Here is a 20,448-nt window from a genome sequence, read left to right as displayed (position 1 = left end):
CGCCCGGGGCCCTGGGAAAAGCAAGCCGCGCCCCTCGACCGCCGGGGCTCCACGGCCGCACCCTAGCGCCGCAGCCCTCCGCTTTCCGGGGGGTGCAAAAGTAAATGCTTTGTGCCAGGCACAGTTCTAAGGTCCTTACGAGGAGGCCCTCATTTAAATCTTGCAACAGCCCTACACAGTAGACACAGGTTTCTCGGGTATCCGAGAGTAGAGTTCCTGGGAAGCCTTTCCTAAGCTAAAATGGCGTGAAGTGAGGAAACGATCACCGTTTATTTATATGGAAAAAACTTTTGGGCATTCCCAGACCACACACCCCCACACCCCCAAATAACCTCTCTTAGGCTTTTCTGATACTTTAGACACATCTTGCCAGCAGATGGAAAAATACATCAAAATACAGCACAGGTGCTCATAGATCCAGTCCTCAGCTATGGTGACTTGATGCTGAGATGCTCAGTGTCATCCTGGGGAAAGGAGGGCGCCTGGGCGGCTCAGTTGGTTCAGCGTCTGCCTTTAGCTCAGGTCATGATCCCCGGGTCCTGGAATCTAGTCCTGCACACATCAGGCTCCGTGCTCTGCGGGGAGTCTGCTACTCTCTGCCCCTCCCCCGAGCTTGTGCGCGTGCAATTTATTTATTTTAATAAATAGATAAAATCTTTTAAAAAAATCCTGGGGGAAGGAGATTGGGGGGCACTCTGGCTAGAGGTGTCTGCTCCCTTTATAATGAATGCCTGCTGCTAAACAAACGCTCAAGACTTTTCGATTTCGCCTTTTTTCCTTTCTTCTTTCAGTTAGCGAAAGCAGGGACTAATAATGTAGGTATTTAGTGACAGCGAAGAAGCCTAACAGGCACTTTGGAAAGTCGGGGGATACCTGTACTGTGATTACCCACATTTTATAAATGAGGAAACCTAGACAGAGAGATTAAGTAACTTCAGCAAAGTCACACAAGGAGGAAATGGCAGAACTAGATTTTTGAACCCAGGTAGTTTTGTTGTTCCTCTGCCAGGCTTATTGGCTCTCTAGTAAGAGGATAGGAACCACAGACTTGGGGAGATAATAAGGTGGAAGGGCATCCTCGGCATCTGGAACAATAAAACAAATGAAGGAGGCTAAAAACCAAAGCCCTGGTTGTATTGAGGGAATTGTGAGCAGTTGTGTGTTGAAGGATGTAGTAGAGAATGATAGAAGCTACCATTTATTGGGTATCAGGCATTGGACTCAGTACCTGATTGCATTCACTCTTTTATCTTCAAGGCAACCCTAGGAGGTACTATTCTTCTCAGAATTTGCAGCAGAGGAAACAAGCTTAGAAAGGTCAAGTGATTTATCCAAAGCCACGTGAGTAAAAAGTGTCATAGCTGGGACTCAGCACTGGCCTCAGCCCTTAGGTACCTTTCCTCTGGGCATGGCTGGATCTTGAATGACACATTGCGAGTATTGGGGCATAATTTAGCAATAGTAGGGAAGTACTGAAAGTGTTTGAGGGAGACTGGCAGACAGATCTAATTCATCCTCTAAAAAGATAGTTATGCAGGTTCCATAAACAAGGAATCAAAAGAGAGAAGAGAAAATTAAAATCCTATAGGGAGACTCTAGAGCCTCTGCTACTTGGACTTTAAAACTGACAGTTAATTAGAGGTGGAATTAGGGCAATTGTGGCAGTTTGGGCTGTTACAAGTGGGGTTTCACCATCTTTGTCTTGCCTTCCACTTAGTGAAATGCAGTTGAAAGTGCAGGACTCCACAACAAAGGCCTGAGGTCAAGAGCAAAGGATGAAGGTCAGGATGGAACAGGCACTCTTTCCCAGAGAGAAGCAGGTGCTGCTCTAGGGCAGAGCCAATTCCAGGATTTGTTCAAGAGGCTGAGTTAGACATCAACCGAGAAGGCTGGGAACAACCTGACACAGGAACAATCAAGAAGAGCTGTATCTTAGTCCGTTCAGGCTACCATAACAGGCTCCCATAGACTGGGTGCTCATAAACAACAAAATACTTATTTCTCACAGTCCCGGAGGCTGGGAAGTCCAAGATCAAGGCTCCAGCAGGGTTCAAGTCTGGTGAGGGCCCCCTTCCTGGTTCGAAGACAGTTGTCTTCTTGCTGTGCCTCACATGGCCTCACGGGCACGTGAGCTCTCTGATAAAAGAGGCCCCAGAGAGCTCCCTGGGGCCTCTTTTATAAGGGCACAAATCCCATTCATGACAGCTCTGCCCTCCTGACCTAATCACCCCAAAGAAAAGCCCCCACCTCCGAATACCATTGCTTTGGGGGGTAGGATTTCGATGTATTAGTTTTGGGGGGACACAAAATTCGGACCATAGCAAGCAGCGTACAACTCCCACAGTTTCCTCTTAAAAAGTTACTACATAAAATTTTTAATTGTGAAATATTTTAAAGATACCAACAGGAATAAATGATATTATAATAATACTGACTACCAGTGTACCCATCACCCAGCTTTATCAAAACTTAAACATTATTCATTTAGAATGTTTTCAAAGATATTTTAAAAGATAAATGGAGGGGCGCCTGGCTGGCTCAGTCATTAAAGCGTCTGCCTTCGGCTCAGGTCATGGTCCCAGGGTCCTGGGATCGAGCCCCGCATCGGACTCCCTGCTCAGCAGGAGGCCTGCTTCTCCCTCTCCCACTCCCCCTGCTTGTGTTCCCTCTCTAGCTGTATCTCTGTCTCTGTCAAATAAATAAATAAAATCTTTAAAAAAATAAAAATAAAAGATAAATGGATACCATTGATGTTCCTTTTGTGCTCTTTTGTATCCATTTGCCTCCTTCTTTCTCCAGAGATAACCCAACAATAAATTCAGTGTTCTTATCTTTGTGCATGTTGTTATACTTGTTTCTTTTTTAAAAATTTCTATTTATTTATTTGACAGAGAAAGAGAGAGAGCACAAGCAGGGGGAGGGGCAGAGGGAGAGGGAGAAGCAGGTTTCCCGCTGAGCAGGGAGCCCAATGCAGGGCTCCATCCCAGGACCCCGAGATCACGAACTGAACTGAAGGCAGACGCCCAACTAACTGAGCCACCCAGGTGCCCCTATACTTGTTTCAAAATATCTATATAGCCATAAATATTACATAATACTGTTCAGCATGTTTTTAAACTTTACATAAATGATATCATGATGTATTTTCTTCCACTAGCTCTTTCTGTTCAGTGCTAGCCACTCTAGTAGCCACAGTCATTTTAACTGCTGCATTGTATTTTGTTTTATGACTACATCATGGTTTATTCATCATTCTGATGATGATGGACATTAATTACATTGTTTCAATATTTTTCTACTATAATTCTGCAATGAACATTATTGTACATAGTTTCTTGTTCACAGGCATGTGGGTTGATGACATTATCACTTGAAAATAAAGTAAGGAAAGAAAAAAGAGAAAACACTTGAATGCTTGGTACAGGGAGCAGGTGGTTACTAGGAGAAGTTATGAATAGACTTGCAGATTAGGTGACTTCAAAGAGTATTTAAATGGAACAGTATTGTGAAAAATTTTGAGAGGATGGGCAAATGTATCAGCTACTGCCACCATCATGCTATATAACAAACCATCCTGAAATTCAGGGGCTTAAAAGAAGTCATTTATTCTCTCAGATCAGCAGGATGGCTGGGGTGGCTCCGCTTCATGCGTTCATTCTGAGTCCAGGCTAAAAGGGCAACAGCTACCTGGAGGAAACTCTTCTGGCGATGTCAGAGTGCAAGAGGGCACACTCAAATGCACAAGCACTTCTCAGGCCCTTGATTGCACCATGACTTCTAACATCCTATTGGACAAATAGGATCGCCAATCCTATTGAGGGGGATGAGTGGGTGGGCAGAGAATCGTTCTGAACAGTAACCTAACCCATCTTAGCAGTATACAGAGAGGTGTTGAGGAGGGGTTGGGATCTCCCAACATGGCCAAACGTTGTCAATTGGAACAAGGACAACTAGAGAGGTTCCTACATCCAATATTCAGGTCTGGGGACAGGTAGGAATATTGAAGGTCTCAAAATCCCAGGGGAGTGTTAGCCATGGAAATAAGACCTCCCGAGGAAAAAGAGCTCAACCAATAAGCCATTAAATATTATTTTGGTCTTTGAAACAACAAAATAATCAACAATTTGGCTTTTTTTTTTTTAAGCACCAGCTATATGCCAGGCACTGTTCTAAATGTGTTGTACACATCTTCTTATTTAACTTTCACCTCAACCAAATGAGGTAGGTCCTAGTACGTACTATTTCTGAGTTGCATAAACTGTACAGTGTAAGATCCTGGGCCAAGGTCACATAGCCAGTAAATCATGTACTTAAGATTCAAACCCAGTCAACCCGCTCCAAAGCTTATCTTAATCATGACAATGATAAATCTACACATAATGCCAAGAGGTTGACCCAAGGGGCTTCCGTGAGAATGAGGGGGAGGAGAAAGGACTAGCAGGTAATCTAGGTGAAGCCATTCTTTTATGTTCAAAATCTCCACAGTTAGTCACATTCTCTAACAACAGAAACTGCCATTATTCATGAACCCTTGTTAGCTCAGTAGACAGGGAAAGAAATATAGATTAATTGCCTTTTATGGGTCCCTCCCATTTCTGGAAGTAAATCATTCAACAAAAGAGACCCATGTGCAAACTGTTGGTTGATATGCAACAGTAGGAGAGGGGCAGATGGTTTGGGTATTCTGACTTCTGTGGTTCAAAATTCTGTACCAAATTATGATGAACCTGTATGGTAGGCAAAATAATGGCCCAAAATAATGCCTGGAAACTTTAAATATGTTTTGTTACATGGCAAGGGAGAACTACGGTTGCAGATGGAATTAGGGTTGCTAATCAGCTGACCTTAATATAAAGAGATTATCCTGGAATATCTAGGTGGGCCAAATATAATCACAAGTGTCCTTATATGGGGAAGAGGGAAGCAGAGGCTGAGCAGAGAGATGGCTCAACTGGTCATTGGGTCATCGCTGGCTTTGGAGACAGAAGGGGGTGATAATCCAAGGAATGCAGGGGGCCTCTAGAAAGTGGATAAGGCCAGGAAATGGATTCTCCCTTGAAGCCTCTAGACAGGATGCAGCCTGCCAACACTGCGATTTTAGCCTAGTGAGACCCATTTTGGACTTCTGACTGTAGAACTGTAATAAACTTGTGTCATTTTAAGCCACTAAGTTTATGGTAATGTTATGGCAGCAGTAGGAAGTAAATTCAGCACTCCTGTGGGCATGACCTCCACTGGGTGCCCTTTGCTTCTACCCTCCAAGCAGTGCAGGTAGATCCTCAAATCAGAGCCAAACAGTAATTGAATAAATCTGGTCATTGCTAAGAAAATTTAAAAGAGAAAAGGAATAGTTGAACTTCCTCAGTTAATAAAACTGTCTTAAGATGGTTACATGGTTAAGTTTTTTTTTTTTTTTTTGATTCTAAAAAGCTGTCTATCAAAGTCTTGGCTCTTAACCAACCCCCCCAACCTCATCCCTTCCACTCACTGCTGCCCTCTTCAGGTAAGCACTTTCTTTCTTTAGTTTCTTTTATATTCTTTCATTGTTCTTTTTTTTAAATAAAATCAAGCCAAAGAAATACACATTCTTATTTCTTCTCTTTATTACACAAAGGCAGTATATTTTTATAGTTTTGTACCTTACTTGTCTCAATTAATTCATTGCTTTTTGATCAAAACAGAGGTGTGGATTTATTTTACTTAAAATTCATTGGCAAATATTTATTGACTGCACACTACCTGTAAGGCATTGGTAAGTATTTCTCGACTGCACACTACCTGTAAAGCATAACACTACCTGTTAGGTGCTATGGAAGATTAAAAGGAAATAATGTGACATAGTTCAGTTATCAATGAGTTTATAATCTGAGGTCAAGACCAACTCCTGGGAAGCTAAAGTCAGTAATTCAAGATGCTTTATAGTTTGTTACATATAATGTTAAATTCTGGGGGAAAGGACTTGTGGCTTTAGAAGAAAAGGGACACTAAAAGTTTGGGACAGTCAGGGAAGGAGGCAATGCAATCCGAATGATTTTAACATGATCCTTTGAAAGAAATCTTACTTTCTTTTTCATTTGAAATTAGTGTGCCCCGTATTTCTCAATCACAGCCTTACGGCCATTGCTATTTATCCTGAGAAAAATTTTAGTGACAATATTAACTTGAAGAAAAGGATTAGAACTAATCACTTGTCATTTAGATGCCGGCAAACTTTTGGTTTGGTTTATCTACAGTGACTTAAATGGTCAGAATGCCTTTTTTCTAATCTTCCAGCAGGCTGATATGGGTTGCCCTTTAAACAATACAGGGGCTACTGGGGCTCAGGAAGATCTCAAGCAGTGGTTCTCTGGTCTGGGACATGGGAACGCGTTAGAAGTGCAAATTCCCTCAGATCTACCCCAGACCTACTGCTTTAATAAGCCCTGCAGGTGATTCTGATGCAGCCGAGAGCTTGAGGAGCACTGGTTTAAGAGGACATCCTTCCTTAAATGGAAGAGGAGCTGCATTGGGACAGAGAAACAGCCTTGCTTAAGGAGCCGGTGCATGGGGAGCCCACCAGATTCACAAATCTAAAGTGATGATGAGCTTTCTTCCGAGAGAGATGTGACGGAGTTCTGCCTTCCATTCTGCATTGTAACTCCTGACTCCCATTCAGAGGTTGCCATGATATAAACTATTAAGTACCACCTCCTCCTGGAAAATTCTGGGATTAGCATAGTGGCAGGAGGCGGATATTTATTGAGAACCTATTATTTATGCCAGACATTGAGCAAGGCCTTTGCAGAGACGGGCTTATTTCACACTTACTAGCCAGTTTCGATTCAATGTGATTAGCTCTATTTCGCAAATACAGAGACAGGCTCAGAGGGCTTGGGGAACGTGCACAGGTTGTGTTCCGCGCAACCAGGAAGTAATAGGGCTGGATTTACATCCAGAAGGAAACGAGCAACAGGTGGTGGTAATGTAGGATTTATTTGAATTGTTTCAGGTTCAGAGTTTAACCTCTTTGGTTTCAGGATGGCAACTTTAAAACAAAATACACTCTAACCATTTTTTTTTTAAAGATTTTATTTATTTATTTGACAGAGAGACACAGCGAGAGCAGGAACACAAGCAGGGGGAGTGGGAGAGGGAGAAGCAGGCTTCCCGCTGAGCAGGGAGCCCGATGTGGAGCTCGATCCCAGGACCCTGGGATCATGACCTGAGCCGAAGGCAGCCGCTTAACCGCCTGAGCCACCCAGGCGCCCCTAACCATTTTTTGAATTGTTCTCATTGTAACAACTGCCCAGTTACCATCTTTTAGACTAGAATCATGCTATGGCATGATTATAAAACTAATATTTTTTTTCCTCAAAGGATGAATTTTCTCAGAAGGAAATGTTGGATGATAATAATGATAAATATTAGGATCTCAGAAACCAGGTTTGTAGTCATTCAGAAAAAGAATGCAGAAAAGATTATTTGATGACATTTTCACCATTCTCAATACGTAGAACTACTTTATAGTTTTAGAAGAAGCTAATTTTTCCTATATCATCTTGTCCCTCTCCTGTTTAAATAGAACAATTTGTGAGTCAAATATAAGATTTTACATCAAAGTTATTGAGGTATATTCAAAATACATGCTAGAATGGGAAGCAAAAACTAATAAAAGCAGATTTAATTGACTGAGTGGTTGCAGATACTAAATGTTGCTCTTACAGTGGTGTGCTGAGGCTGGCTTGACATGCAAAAGTGAATCGCTACATTTTTAGGAATTTTGCAAGCAAACACAGCCATTACTACACATTGTATTAAATAAACACAATCGTGGGGCAACTGGGGGGTTCAGTCGTTAAGCGTCTGCCTTCAGCTCAGGTCATGATCCCAGGGTCCTGGGATCGAGCCCCACATTGAGCCCCATATCAGGCTCCCTGCTTGGTGAGAAGCCTGCTTCTCCCTCTCCCTCTGCTTGTGCTGTCAGATAAATAAATAAAATCTTTAAAAATAAATAAACACAATCAAATAAATTATATTAAAAACGAAGACACCCAAACTTCCTAATTATTTTACATTTTACTATTCTTGATCCTCTTGAAGCTATTTATGTCTAGTATATCTGTGGAGTAGAAATGCTGTATAAAGTTGTGTTCCTGTGCGTCTCTCCCCAATTCCAACCTTGAAGGAAATTGTGGTGGTAGGTTGATTGCCCTTGGTGGGGCGTACACAACAGAAAAACCAGCAAATGCTACAAATCAGGCCTCTCCTGACTCCAAACGCTGGTGTGAAACATTTATCAGCATGCTGCTGATAACAATAGACAAATTTAAAATAAAGACACGATCTGAGTTCAAGTGTTTGTCTTTGATATGTATCTGAAAACTATAGCCAAAATGGCACTGAATTTAAGGACTATATAAGAGTTCTGGCAGAAGAGAAATAGCATACTCAAAGGGTTTAAAGAAAGAGTTTTAAAAAGGGACTATTTACAGGGATGCCTGGGTGGCTCAGTTGGTAAGCCTCTGATTTCGGCTCAGGTCATGATCTCAGGGTCCTGGGATCAAGCCCTACGTCAGGCTCCCAGCTCAGCGGGGAGTCTGCTTCTCCCTCTGCCTCTGCCCGCCCCCCACTCATGCTCTCTCTCTCTGAAATAAAAAAAATCTCTCTGAAATAAATAAAACCTTAAAAAAAATAAAAAGGGACTATTTACAGAGGGTAGGCAGGGTTAAGTTAAAGGAATCCACACTGATGGTGAAGCCCCTAGGGCTAGGAACAGGATGAAATCATTACTACCTTTATACTTGTAGGGCAAGGGAGGGATGCTGTTAGAACTTTTTGAGAACTGGACTGTGGAAGAGGGGCTGTGGCTCCGTAGGGAACCAACCAGAACCACACACGGAGCAAGGCAGTGGGGAGAAGGGGGTTGGGATAGGGGTAGACACACCTTAACTTCTACCAGTGTCTCCATTTGGCCAATCTCAACCAGAAGCCAAGGGCAAGGGAGCCTTGGAGAATCATTTCTGGAAAGTCAGTTTCCTAGAGCACAAACAGGGCAGAGGCTCAGTGTGGAGAGAGAATAAGCAGCAAAGGGACTTTTGGGAGTCACTAGTACTGACCATTGGTTCATTCCGGACACATTCCTTAGTGAGGGATATTTAAGGGAGACATATTGGAACTGGTTTTTAACAATTTATGAACATTCTCCCAGAGAGTGGGATTCTAGTAAACTTTCATAACTAACTGGTCTTGGAACTTGGTGGCCTTAAACCAAAATGAGTCAGGGGTAAAACTGCTAGCTTTTCTGTTCGTTTGTTTTAGAGAAAGTTGCAGGGTGGGTCTATTTTATTGTATAAGTCAAGTGACCACAGTTTTCCTGACAAGCGTTAAATCCAGGTTATAGGAGCTTTGGACCATTTTTAAACACCACTTTGTGCCCATGAAGGCCTTCTGGCCAAGACTTGGAAATCCTGGTTTTCATCTGGAACTTGCAAAGAAAATCAGCCAGGACAATGACCTATGACTATGTCCTAGGGCTGTCATGAGGACCGCATGAGGCAGAAAACATAAAGGAGTCATTGCTCTTGATTGCCTGACGTGCCTGATGTATTACTTGGGAGCGTCCTGGACGAGTAGCTACTCTCGGGACACCATTCTAAAGGACTCCTAGTTAGACTTCTCCCAGGCTCATTTGGGGCCAGAATCCATTATGCGATCATGGCATTTTAATATTAGGCTGAGACATATAAAACAACTGATACTGGACTATTTTTAACCAACAAAGTCAACAATTATATGGCGCTGAACCTGGTGAGATATTCTCAGTATCGTCTCCTCTCCTGTTCCCACAACGTCTCTTCAAAACCTTCGTCGGTGAGGTGTTGCAAAATCTCAGTGAGAACTCATTTTCTGCCACTCACCCCCAAGTTTTCTAAATTTCATGCCTATGAAATTTCAGGTCTCAGGAAAATTTTTCATAGGCAATCCTAATGATTCAGAGATTGGCTCCTGATACAGCTTCTCTAGGAGCCAGAGAGAGATGTGTTCTGGGGCTTAGAGCTCCGCTGTTGGGCAAGAGACAATCACAGGAAACCGCAAGGAAGTGAAGTTTACACCAAGTCCCAGTAGTATCTACGGAAATCCCAAGCAGGGTTGTGGCCTCCTTTCCCCCAGATTTTATGAAAACATGCTTTCTCAAGTCTTGCTGAGCTCGCAAATGTGCCATGAAAAGGTGCCAACAGATCTCAGCTGGTCAATGTCGCTGGCAGTATTTTTGTTTTTTTGTTTTTGTTTTAATGTATCAAGCAGCTCCCCAGGGGGGACAGGCACCCATGGCCAGGCTCACAGAACGCCGAGACTTTGGGGCTCAGTTGCTTTCTGACTGTGCCATTGCCCCTTCACACGCCAATCAACTTATTTGAGCCTTGGTTGTCTCTCCAGGGTGAGTTAGGGACACTTCATAAATTTTTGTGAGTGCATAAAAGAACCTAGCCATTTTCACACTACATCAAGGATTCCAAGAGGGTTTGATGGTAATAAATACAGCATAAATAATCATCTTATTGTATCACGCATGGAGATTTGAATTATTCCTCTTCGTACTGGGGTTTCAACTACTTGCGGAAGATGAGCTAAGATGATCTGGGGCTGTGTAATTTCTTATTCATCTGGCTCATAGCTCGGTCCATGTGTGCCTGTCTTAGATTCAACCCCTTCAGGCAGGTTTTCTCCAAAGAACTTTGCCTCAGTTTTCAGAATGATTTTGCCATCTCAAAGGTGATGTCTTATGTTAATGAGAGGAGTAATCTAAAAAGAACATGACCAAAAAAAATGCAACCAGACTGTCATTTATTAATACAAATTTATATAGTGGCATATGTTATTGGAGAAATCAGAAATTCATAACACACAAATTGGTATTAGAAATACAAAGATTATTTGAGTCAAGAAATCAGGTTGACAGCACCACAAATGTTTCACTCAGTCTGAGCATGTGTGTCCTATCCAAGAACAATGAACACCTACAGGACACTGAAACTAAATGTCCTAAGACTGTGCAAACACATTCCAACACGACTTCCACATCCAGGCGCGGGTCTGCAGGCGGCCTCCAGGAGGCCCGGGGACCATAATAGGACAGCGAGGCAGAAAAAAGTCGCAGACTCCTCGCTTTCAAACTTCACAGCCAGTGGGGGAGAGCAAATAGCAACCCCGTAGGGCTTCTTGTTCCTCCTGACCTAATGACATGGTATAGAAGATTAGTAAAACACACACAAGGCATTAGTGAGCAAGTTAGAGAAATTGAAAAGGAGGGCTTTGACTGAAATATAATCCTGCAGCGATCACCAAATTATCGGATTCCTGCTATGAAACAGAAAACATAAACAAAATGAGAAACTGTATCAAAGGAGTAAATCTCAGCTTCCCCCCCCCAACACTTCCTATTTAATAAGTGTGCATCCACTGAAGAAGTACCAGCATTCGAAAAAGTATACGTAGTCGGGGAGAAGAGCAGGAAGGGAGGGAGGTGGGAAGAGTCCCAGGCTTTCCTCTCACACAGAGAGCTCTTGGTCTCATGGTCCTCCCCGGATGCTGTCCTTGTCGCTCAAGACCACGTACATGGAAGCTGCTGAGAGCACTCGGAGGTCTCGGTCTCCATCTCTTCCTGCATTAGCTTCACTCTGCACTTACCTTCACTCTCCCCATGCATGTGTCCTCCTTGGCAGGAGTGGAAGGGATATGCACGAAGAATATCTGAGCAAAGGCAACGGTGCCGCTTTAGTGTGGAAGTGTTCCGGCAAGTGGGAACAGGGATAAAGAACGGGCCAAATCAAAAGTTGCTCCACAAATGATAGGCTTCCTGTCCTCGCAGAATTAGCATTAACCTGCCAGGTTGTTCTGGAGGAGATTCCACACCGGGCTGATGAGCTCTCCAGCCACGAGACACAATTCTGGATGCTCCCGAGGCTGACACAGAAGTTCTGCCCCACACCGCCCAAGCTGGTCTCAAGGAGCACGTGCCCAGTCAGGAGTTTCGGGTTCTGGGCTCACCCCATTCCAGCCTCTCCTGAAAACTTCACTCACCTCAGAATGCTAAGTCAGACTTTCCTCTAAATGTCCTGCTCTGGAGGCTGATTCACAGTTTCAACTTCTGGCTAATATGTTCTTTTGATTTTTTTCTGTTCAGTCGTCCTAAGACCACTGCTAGATTCATGCCTATGCCACATGGTGCTTCGTCGTTCCAATGAGGTTACTTATAATCCAAGCAGAAGAGGCAGTTTTGTTTTTGTTTTTTCCTATCTGCCCATGCGATCTTGCCACCAATGTCTCTCACCTCCCCTTCCTGAATTGATTCCTCTACCATTCAACCACGCCACCATTCACTTGTTTACCTAACAAATATTTCTGGAGTGCTCATTCTGTGCAAGGCACTGCTGAGGAACCAAAGGCACGGCTCACAAGGTCCTCTTCTCAAGAGCTTGGCATCTGGTAGAGATGCTGAAAACCGTTCATGGCTCACTCTTTCTAGCCTTCTAGAACCAAGGTGTTTGCAGAGTGGGATGTCCTCACAAGGCCTGGGTCATTCTACTACGACGACACAGCGTGCCGTTCTGATGTTGGCTCGGTGGCTGCGGTGCGCCGTACGGCAGGAGGAGAACATGTCTTTCACTCCTCGGTGATGAAATTGTGCCTGCATTTCAAAACAACACGACACGCATGCTTGTGTTTTTGCCACTCAGGCAAAAAACGAAAAAGAAACACAAAAGCAAGCTGTGTGCACACTTTGTACAAAATCCCGAAGCTGCTATTCGAACACTGAATCATTTTAAAGCCACGTGTTTATGGCCTTGTCACGTGCTGATGTGGTAAAAATAAATGCCTGAGCTACCAGAAAAGAACCCCCCGGAAAGAGAAATCCCTGAAAACCTGTCCTGGGATCGGCGCCTTCATCTGCTGTGAGCGTTGACACTTTATCTGTTGTGAGTACTAGTTGGCATCTCTTAACTCAGATTTCACTCTGAGCGGGGCTTTCTCCTAATTAGCTTTATTCAAATGAATCCCTTGCTTTTCTGAAACGCTAGCAAAATACAAAACTCGCAGCTAGCAAAGTACGCAGGTTTGTCTGCTATTGGCCTGGGCAAAGCCTGGGGTGGCAGAAAAGCGTGGTGGGTTTTGTAAGCATGCACGGCCGCGTGGAATTAAAAGGCCAGGTGCGCTGACCTTGTTCTGCAGCATTCTCTGTCAGGGAGGATGTCCTGACATGTCCTTGGTGCAGTGTAAACCAGTGGGGCACAAGGACATCCCCCTGGGCCTAGGGGGTCATGCATCACTAATAGGGTCAGGCCCCTCCTCTCTCTGTCTGCCCTTCTGTGGGGCGGGGGGGGGGGGGGGGGGGGGGGAGGCGGCGGTTTCCGCTGTGCCAGACTTCTGGTAGGGAGCTGTGCGATTTCTCCCGCAAGTTGTGGGACAAGGCTCTCATCTAGAGCACTTTGAAACCCCCAGGTGAAAAGGCTCTGGGAATGCAAAGGACAGTTAGAGGCCATGGCGGGCAAGCTGTCAAGCAGATACAATGAGCAAATATACAGGCTGTGTCGATTAGCAGGATTTTGAATGGAATCGGAGCATCAGCAATCCAAGTTCTGCTGCCCAGAGGCCCAGGGAAAGCCCAAGTAGAAGAAAGCTGGAGGTGGGGGAGGAAACCAATGTCCCCCCAGCACCCCCTCCCACCCCCCGACCCAGAGACCTGCCAGTGCACCTTCCCCAGTCGGCTGAGCTCCATTAGCTAGCTGGAAAGTCTAAGCCCTGGCCAATACTGAAATACGTGCTTTCTAAGACCAGCCTTACAGAAGGAGCAGTCTGTACCTGCTGACACTATTCAAGAGCTCTCCCGAAAGCCCTCTGCTCCAGAACTCTGGGGTCTCAGTGGTTCTTTGTTTAATGAGGTAGCTCAGTTGTGAGTTGATGTGTGTGATGTGTGCCTTCCACCACTCAAAGCTATAGTTTTCCCTTTTTAAACTGCAAGATTATAAAAATACCAGTATTTGACCCCTGTCTTTATAAAAATGATTTTAGAAAAAAACACACACAGGTCTCCTCCGTTACACTTCCGTTCCATCATGTAAGTTGTTGTGAACTCTGACTTCCAGATTCAGTTTTTTCACCTTAGCCCCTCTGAAGGCATAAGACCCCTCGGCGTCACTCAGGACGTTGACGTTCCGCACAGTGCAGTAGTGTCTGTTCAAGTTCTTCTCCACCCTGTCTGGGCTCCTCTTGGACACATCCACCTTGGTGTTCAGAGGGTATTCCTCCAGAATGTCCTCTGTGGGCGGTTTCTTCCTCTGCTTCTGGCATTTCCTGGCAAGGAAACAAGCCACCAAAAGCCCCAGAAGCAGGAGCATGACAGCAGCGAGGGCACTGCCGATAGACGCCCCAGTCTGGGAGAGAGAAGCGGCCACCATGGGCTCTTGCATGTCGAGATTCAGGGACTTCATGTTGGTGCCATTCTTGACTTGGTCCCCTTCATTGTCATAGATGAGGGAATCGTCAAGGGTCAGACGGCCACTGGGGTCCACCAGGTCCCTTCGGTGGCGCCTCAGAGGCGCCGTGATAGAGCGCTGGACCCGGGGCCCTGAGATGGTGTCAGGGCCAATGATGTAGATCACCTGCAGGTACCACTGGTGTCCTGCTTCCACCTGCGGGAGGAGGGAGACAGAGAGACAAAGCACGCATGTCACTGTGGCCCACAGACCACTTCTTCGTGAGGGAAACGGAATGACCGTGAGCCTTGATAAATGGTCTCAATGAAAGCTTTAGCAGTGGTTGGTGCCTACGAGTCAAGAATTGAACCAAATATAGGTTTTATTTCATTTCCAAATTAGGGTCATCTTGGGCCAGCTACTCACACTCTTTTCTGTTTTCCTACCTGTGTATGGAAGAGCCCTACGAATTTTTTTTTTAATTTTTTTATTGTTATGTTAATCACCATATATTACATCATTAGTTTTTGGTGCAGTGTTCCATGATTCATCGTTTGTTCATAACACCCAGTGCTCCACGCAGAATGTGCCCTCCTCAATACCCATCACCAGGCTAACCCATCCCCCTACCCCCCTCCCCTCTAGAACCCTCAGTTTGTTTTTCAGAGTCCATCATCTCTCATGGTTCGTCTCCCCCTCTGACATACTACCCTTTTCTTCCTCTCCTGTTATCTTCTTTTTCTTTTTTCTTAAAATATGTTGCGTTATTTGTTTCAGAAGTACAGAACTGTGATTCAACAGTCTTGCAAAATTCACAGCGCTCACCGTAGCACATACCCTCCCCAATGTCTATCACCCAGCCACCCCATCCCTCCCACCCCCAACCACTCCAGTAACACTCAGTTTCTTTCCTGAGATTAAGAATTCCTCATATCAGTGAGGTCATGTGATACATGTCTTTCTCTGATTGACTTATTTCACTCAGCATAACACCCTCCAGTTCCATCCACGTCGTTGCAAATGGCAAGATCTCATTCCTTTTGATGAGCCCTACGAATTTATCTTTCATCTTTTCTTTAGCTAAGTAAATACTCAGGATTGTCAGTCTTTATTGATAGCAGTGAAGTATTAATAATCATGTTTATTCCCAGTGACCTTCAATTGTTTGTTATGCTAACTTACTATTATTGATGAACTTCAGCTAGAGTCATTCAACAAATATCCACTAAACACCTACTCTGTGCATAATATGCAGATACATGACAAAAATGTCCTAAATCTGAACACTTCCTGGGTCATCCCCTGAGCGGTTAAGTCATCAAGTATTTTATTGCCATTTCCTGTGCCCCCATTGAAACCCTCCATGGTTTTGAACTAACTTCTGAGCAATGGCGACAGTTCTGAAATCCAAGGTCATGGATTACTACTTGAAGACAGGAAGAAGTGGAATTTGATTTTGGAAGTTCATATTTACTACAGGACTTAGAGTATTTTTGCTCATCAAATACTAGTAATTCTTGTCATTCTAAATTGTTGTACTGTATTTATGACTTTGTTAAATGTTTTCCACATGCCTGTGAAAATCAGCTGGTGTAGCATAGAGCCAAAAAGGCAGGCAATACAAAAGAGTTCAGGAAAATCCAGAGTACCATATGCACCCCTGACTCACACTATGACAAGTGACTATAAGCAAATTAAAGAACTTTATTATTGCTGTGGTCTATCGGGATGGGTGGTGAAAATTTGGGGTGAATGGGGCGCCTGGGAGGTGCAGTCAGTTAAGCATCTGACTCTTGGTTTCTGCTCAGGTCAGGATCTCAGGGTTGTGAGATCGAGCCCTGCATCTGGCTCCGTGCTCAGCAGGGAAGTCTGACTGAGATTCTCTCTGCCCCTCCCCCTGCTCATGCGCTCTCTCTCTCTCTCTCTCTCTCTCTAAAATAAATAAATAAAATCTTTAAAAAAAATGGGGGTGAATGATAAGCTTAACACCAATAAAAAAGACCCTCCAGCAAGAATGCTATAAAAAGAGACTGACAGCCCACAGATAATGTCATCTTCCTTTTTGTAACTTTTTAAAGTGGCCTTGGTCCTATGCTTCTACTCTTTCCACCACACTCACCTTATAGAGTGCGTCTACTTTCAGGGTAAATCCATCCACACCTGGCATGCTACTGACCACATGGAAATCAGGCAACTCGGAAGCAAAGTGGGCCTCAAAGGGCACATCATGGAAGTACTTATCAGTTACTTCGGGCTGACTGCGGTCCTAGAATTTCAGAAAAAGAAACGAAAGGTTTAGAAAAATAGAACCACTGACCCGGCAGGTGGCAGTCACTGGGAGGAGAAAGGTACTCTCCACTCCTGCCTTGGGTTGGGTCAGGAGAGTGTGTGCTGTGAAAGCCCTTTCCTTAAGTCACCCACTGCCTCTGGGCACCCACTGCTCTCTTCAAGGAAGGACACTTGGTGGATTCTGTGATCTCAAAGCTCAAAGAGTGGGGTAGCCTAGACAAATAATTCTCAAGCCATTTGGTCTCAGGACCCCTTACACACTTAAAAATCAAGGACCCCAAAAGTCTTATGTTTACATGATTTATAACTATCAAGATTTACTCTATTTAAACTAACACTGAAAAATTAGAAAATACTCATTTTATAATTCATTTTAAAGTGGCAATGAAAAACCCACTGCATGTTAACATAAGTAACATTTTTTTAGAGAAAATACCTATATTCACCCCCAGCTCCTCAAAGAGAGCTGGCATTGTTTTACATTTTTGCAAATCTCTGCAAAGAACTAGATTCTCATAACTTCTATATTGCCTCAGTTGCGATATGTTAGTTTGGCTGAAGTATATGAAGAAAATCTGGCCTCACACAGATATGTAGTTGAAAAAGGGAGAAATGATTTCATACCTTTTTCAATTATCTGAAAAATATAGTTTTTCAAAGAGAAAAGAGAATAGGCTATTCTCTTTGATACTGAATCAAATTCGATAAGTGGTATTTTTGAAAGATTAATTACAATGTGGAATTTGAAACCATATCAATAAACCTTTCATAACTTCTACACTCATGAGGGAATTAGTGTGGGGGGAAAAAAAAAAGCAAGCATCATTATATTATTATGAAAGTGGTTTTGACCTTGTGGACTCCCTGAAAGAGAATCGGGGATATGCGGGGTCCATACTCTGAGAAAACACTGGCCTCAACTTTCCTTTTCCCGGGACGTTAATAACAGCTTGTCTTGTTACCCACTGTAACCATCACATTTGGCAATATGTGCTAGCATTTAGCTGATTAGAGAGAAACAACAAGAGCAATACGGATAGAGAGAATACCGTCAAGAGTGGGGTTCCGTCTGCTTGAGGCGGAATTCATAGCTAAGGAAATCAACTTGGGTGTCAGCTGTTTAACACTAACAGTTAGCATACCAGCAGCAGAAATCTGTGTTTTAGGTGTTTGTTTGGCTGAATGCATCCATACTGCGGCCCTTCATTGTAAATTGTCCCCGTGGGATCAAAGAAAGGCACATAGCCATCCTTGCCAGTACAAAGATAGACTTTCTCCAGCTGGAGTTTGTAAGCAGAATTAAGGTTTTGTTCTGGATTCCAAAGTACTCGGCCATAAAGGATTTGACCTGGAAAGATTGAGAGGCATTAATTAGGTCAGACTTTAAGATTAAAGAGAAAGAAATATCAAGGGTAGAAAGGATTTAACACACTCCCTTAGAGTCAAAAGTACCTCCCTATGAAGAGCTCTATGATTCCATGTGCCCTTAAAATACTCATTCATTCATTTATAGTTTCTTTTATTCCATAAACATTAATTAAGCATTTAAGGTATGCCAAGGACTCTGTTGTGCACAGGGGACACAAAGGTGAGTGAGATGCAGCTGAGAGGACAGAAATAAAACCTAACCAATTGCTAAAAATAACATTGCTAACATTTATCAAACTCATACTATTTGGTAGGTACTGTACTAAGTTCTCCCCACGTAAGAATTCACGTAGTGCTCATGATTTTATACGTGAGAAGTTGAGGCGCTGAGTGGTTAAGTGACTTGTTGAAGGTCACAAAGCTAGGAAGTAGTGGTGGTGGGATTCAAAGTCAAGGGACTTGGGCTCTTAAACCCACCCTTATCACAACACGATACCGTTAGGAACCACAATAGAGGAAGGTACATAATGTTACATGAGCACATAGCTGAGCACAGAGATCTGCCTGGGGAGAGGTATGGAAAGGTTTAAAGAGGAGATAATGTTTGAGCAATACCCTAAAACATGAGTAGGCATTTGAGGTAGGAGACTGGGGAGAGCATTTTAGGCAAAAGAAAGTCCACGCACAAAATACTGTACGCTGGAAGGTGAGTCCTGGTGTGGCTACTGTCTCCTTAGTGTCTGCCATGGCACTTTCTTTACGTCTACGTCTACTTTCTCTCCTTATACTATCTTATTTATTCTTCCCAAGAGCCCAAGAGATAGGTTCAATTATTATCCTCATTTTAAATAACGTGTCCAAGGTTTCCTATCTGTGACACGGGAGGATGAGAAATTGAGCACAAATCTGTCATGCAGATCATTTGCTATGTGGCACTGAGTAGGTCAGTGTGACTAGAGAGGAGGAAGTTTAGAGGCTCTGGCAGGAGAGACCCCTGGGAAGACAGGTTAAGGGTGCTGGGGAGCCTGGACGTCGGTAAGAAATGGGGAACACTGGAAGCAGGGGTGTGACATCAACACATCGGGGCTTCAGAAACATGGAGAATGGAGGAAAGACAGAAAGCCTAGAGTCGCAGAGATTGGGTCAGGGGCTATGCTAATACTCTTGAGAGACAGGTATCTAAAATAGAGCTGTGAAGCATGGGATGAACTCAAGAAATGTCTGGGAGTCAGATTCTGCTGATCTTAATGATAGACAGGAGGCACAGGAGAAGAGGAGGAAGATCCTGAGGTTTTCGCCCGGGGCACCGGGAGTATGATGATGCAGTCAATGTGGCAGCGGATGTGGTAGGAGGGAGGTAAGTCCTATTCTAGATACTTCTGGGTGTCTGAAAGACATCCATTTGAAGCAGCTTGGTGGTTCCAGATCCACATGTGGAAATGTAGAAATGACGTTCGGAGAGATCAGGGTGAAGTCAACTCTTAAGGAACGGCTGTGGAGGAGTAGGAGAACAGGGAGTTCAGAGCAAAGGGATGCGCCAAGCCACAGGGATGACCAGAGGCTGCAGGGGAGTAAGACCAGAAGGAGTCACGCACAGAACCTGGGGATAATAACGTGGATATAGCAGAGGATGAAGACCCAGGGCAGGAGAGTGACGAGTGGCCAGAGAAGCAAGACTGTGTCAGGTGAGGCTGGGGCAAAGGAAACCCAACAGGAAATAAGTGTCAAAATCCATAAATTTGGTGTCGTTGACTAAAGAGAGTTCTAAGTTGTGCATGGTGGGACAAACCCAGACTGTGACAGATGGACGGAGGTGAAGGGCCATAGAGACAGTGTGTGCTCACCGCTCACTCTTTGAAGAAGTTTCTCAGAGAAAAGAAAAGGAGAAAACAGACTGAAGTTTGAAGGGCAGTTAGGGCTGAGGGATGCTTTGCTTTTTCTGTTATGGGTAGGACCTGAGTGTGTTTTTAGGATGAGAGAAAAAGCTCAGATATGAGGAGAAGGTTAAAGTAAGAAAAAGGCAGAAGGGGCCATTGAGAGAACAAAGGCAGATAATTGGCTAATTCGTTTATTCAACCAATCAACATTTATTAGGCACCTAGGCATGGTGGTCTGGTGTGCAAATTTGATATCTGGGTTTTGTGGAACTCATTGTCTAGTGGTAGAAAGAGGCAACAAGGAAAGAAATATGTAATATATATTATACAATATTAAAATTGTGAGAAGTACTATAAAAAATGAATAATGTTCTGTGAAAGTGAAAAATATGAAGGCCTATATTCAATTGTGTGGTGTGGTCAAGGAAAGCCTCTTTGAGGCGGTTAACAATTAAGTAGAG

The 20,448-nt window shown here is 43.9% G+C and overlaps 1 protein-coding gene across 1 annotated transcript in view; it reads right to left on the bottom strand.

The window, feature by feature from the left end:
- Positions 1–10,814: 10,814 nt before the first annotated feature.
- Positions 10,815–20,448, bottom strand: part of FRAS1 (Fraser extracellular matrix complex subunit 1) — a 403,423-nt gene continuing 393,789 nt past the window's right edge. Inside the window, 3 exon segments of the mRNA XM_027599032.2 lie at positions 10,815–14,669; positions 16,573–16,719; positions 17,885–18,090. Coding sequence (XP_027454833.1) covers positions 14,076–14,669; positions 16,573–16,719; positions 17,885–18,090 — 947 coding nt within the window. The 3' untranslated portion in view covers positions 10,815–14,075.

This window comes from Zalophus californianus, chromosome 2 (assembly GCF_009762305.2).
Source record: "Zalophus californianus isolate mZalCal1 chromosome 2, mZalCal1.pri.v2, whole genome shotgun sequence".
In the NCBI taxonomy this organism is placed as follows: Eukaryota; Metazoa; Chordata; class Mammalia; order Carnivora; family Otariidae; genus Zalophus; species Zalophus californianus.
The sequence above is the reverse complement of the archived record's forward strand: the minus strand, read 5'-3'. Positions and strand labels throughout refer to the sequence as shown.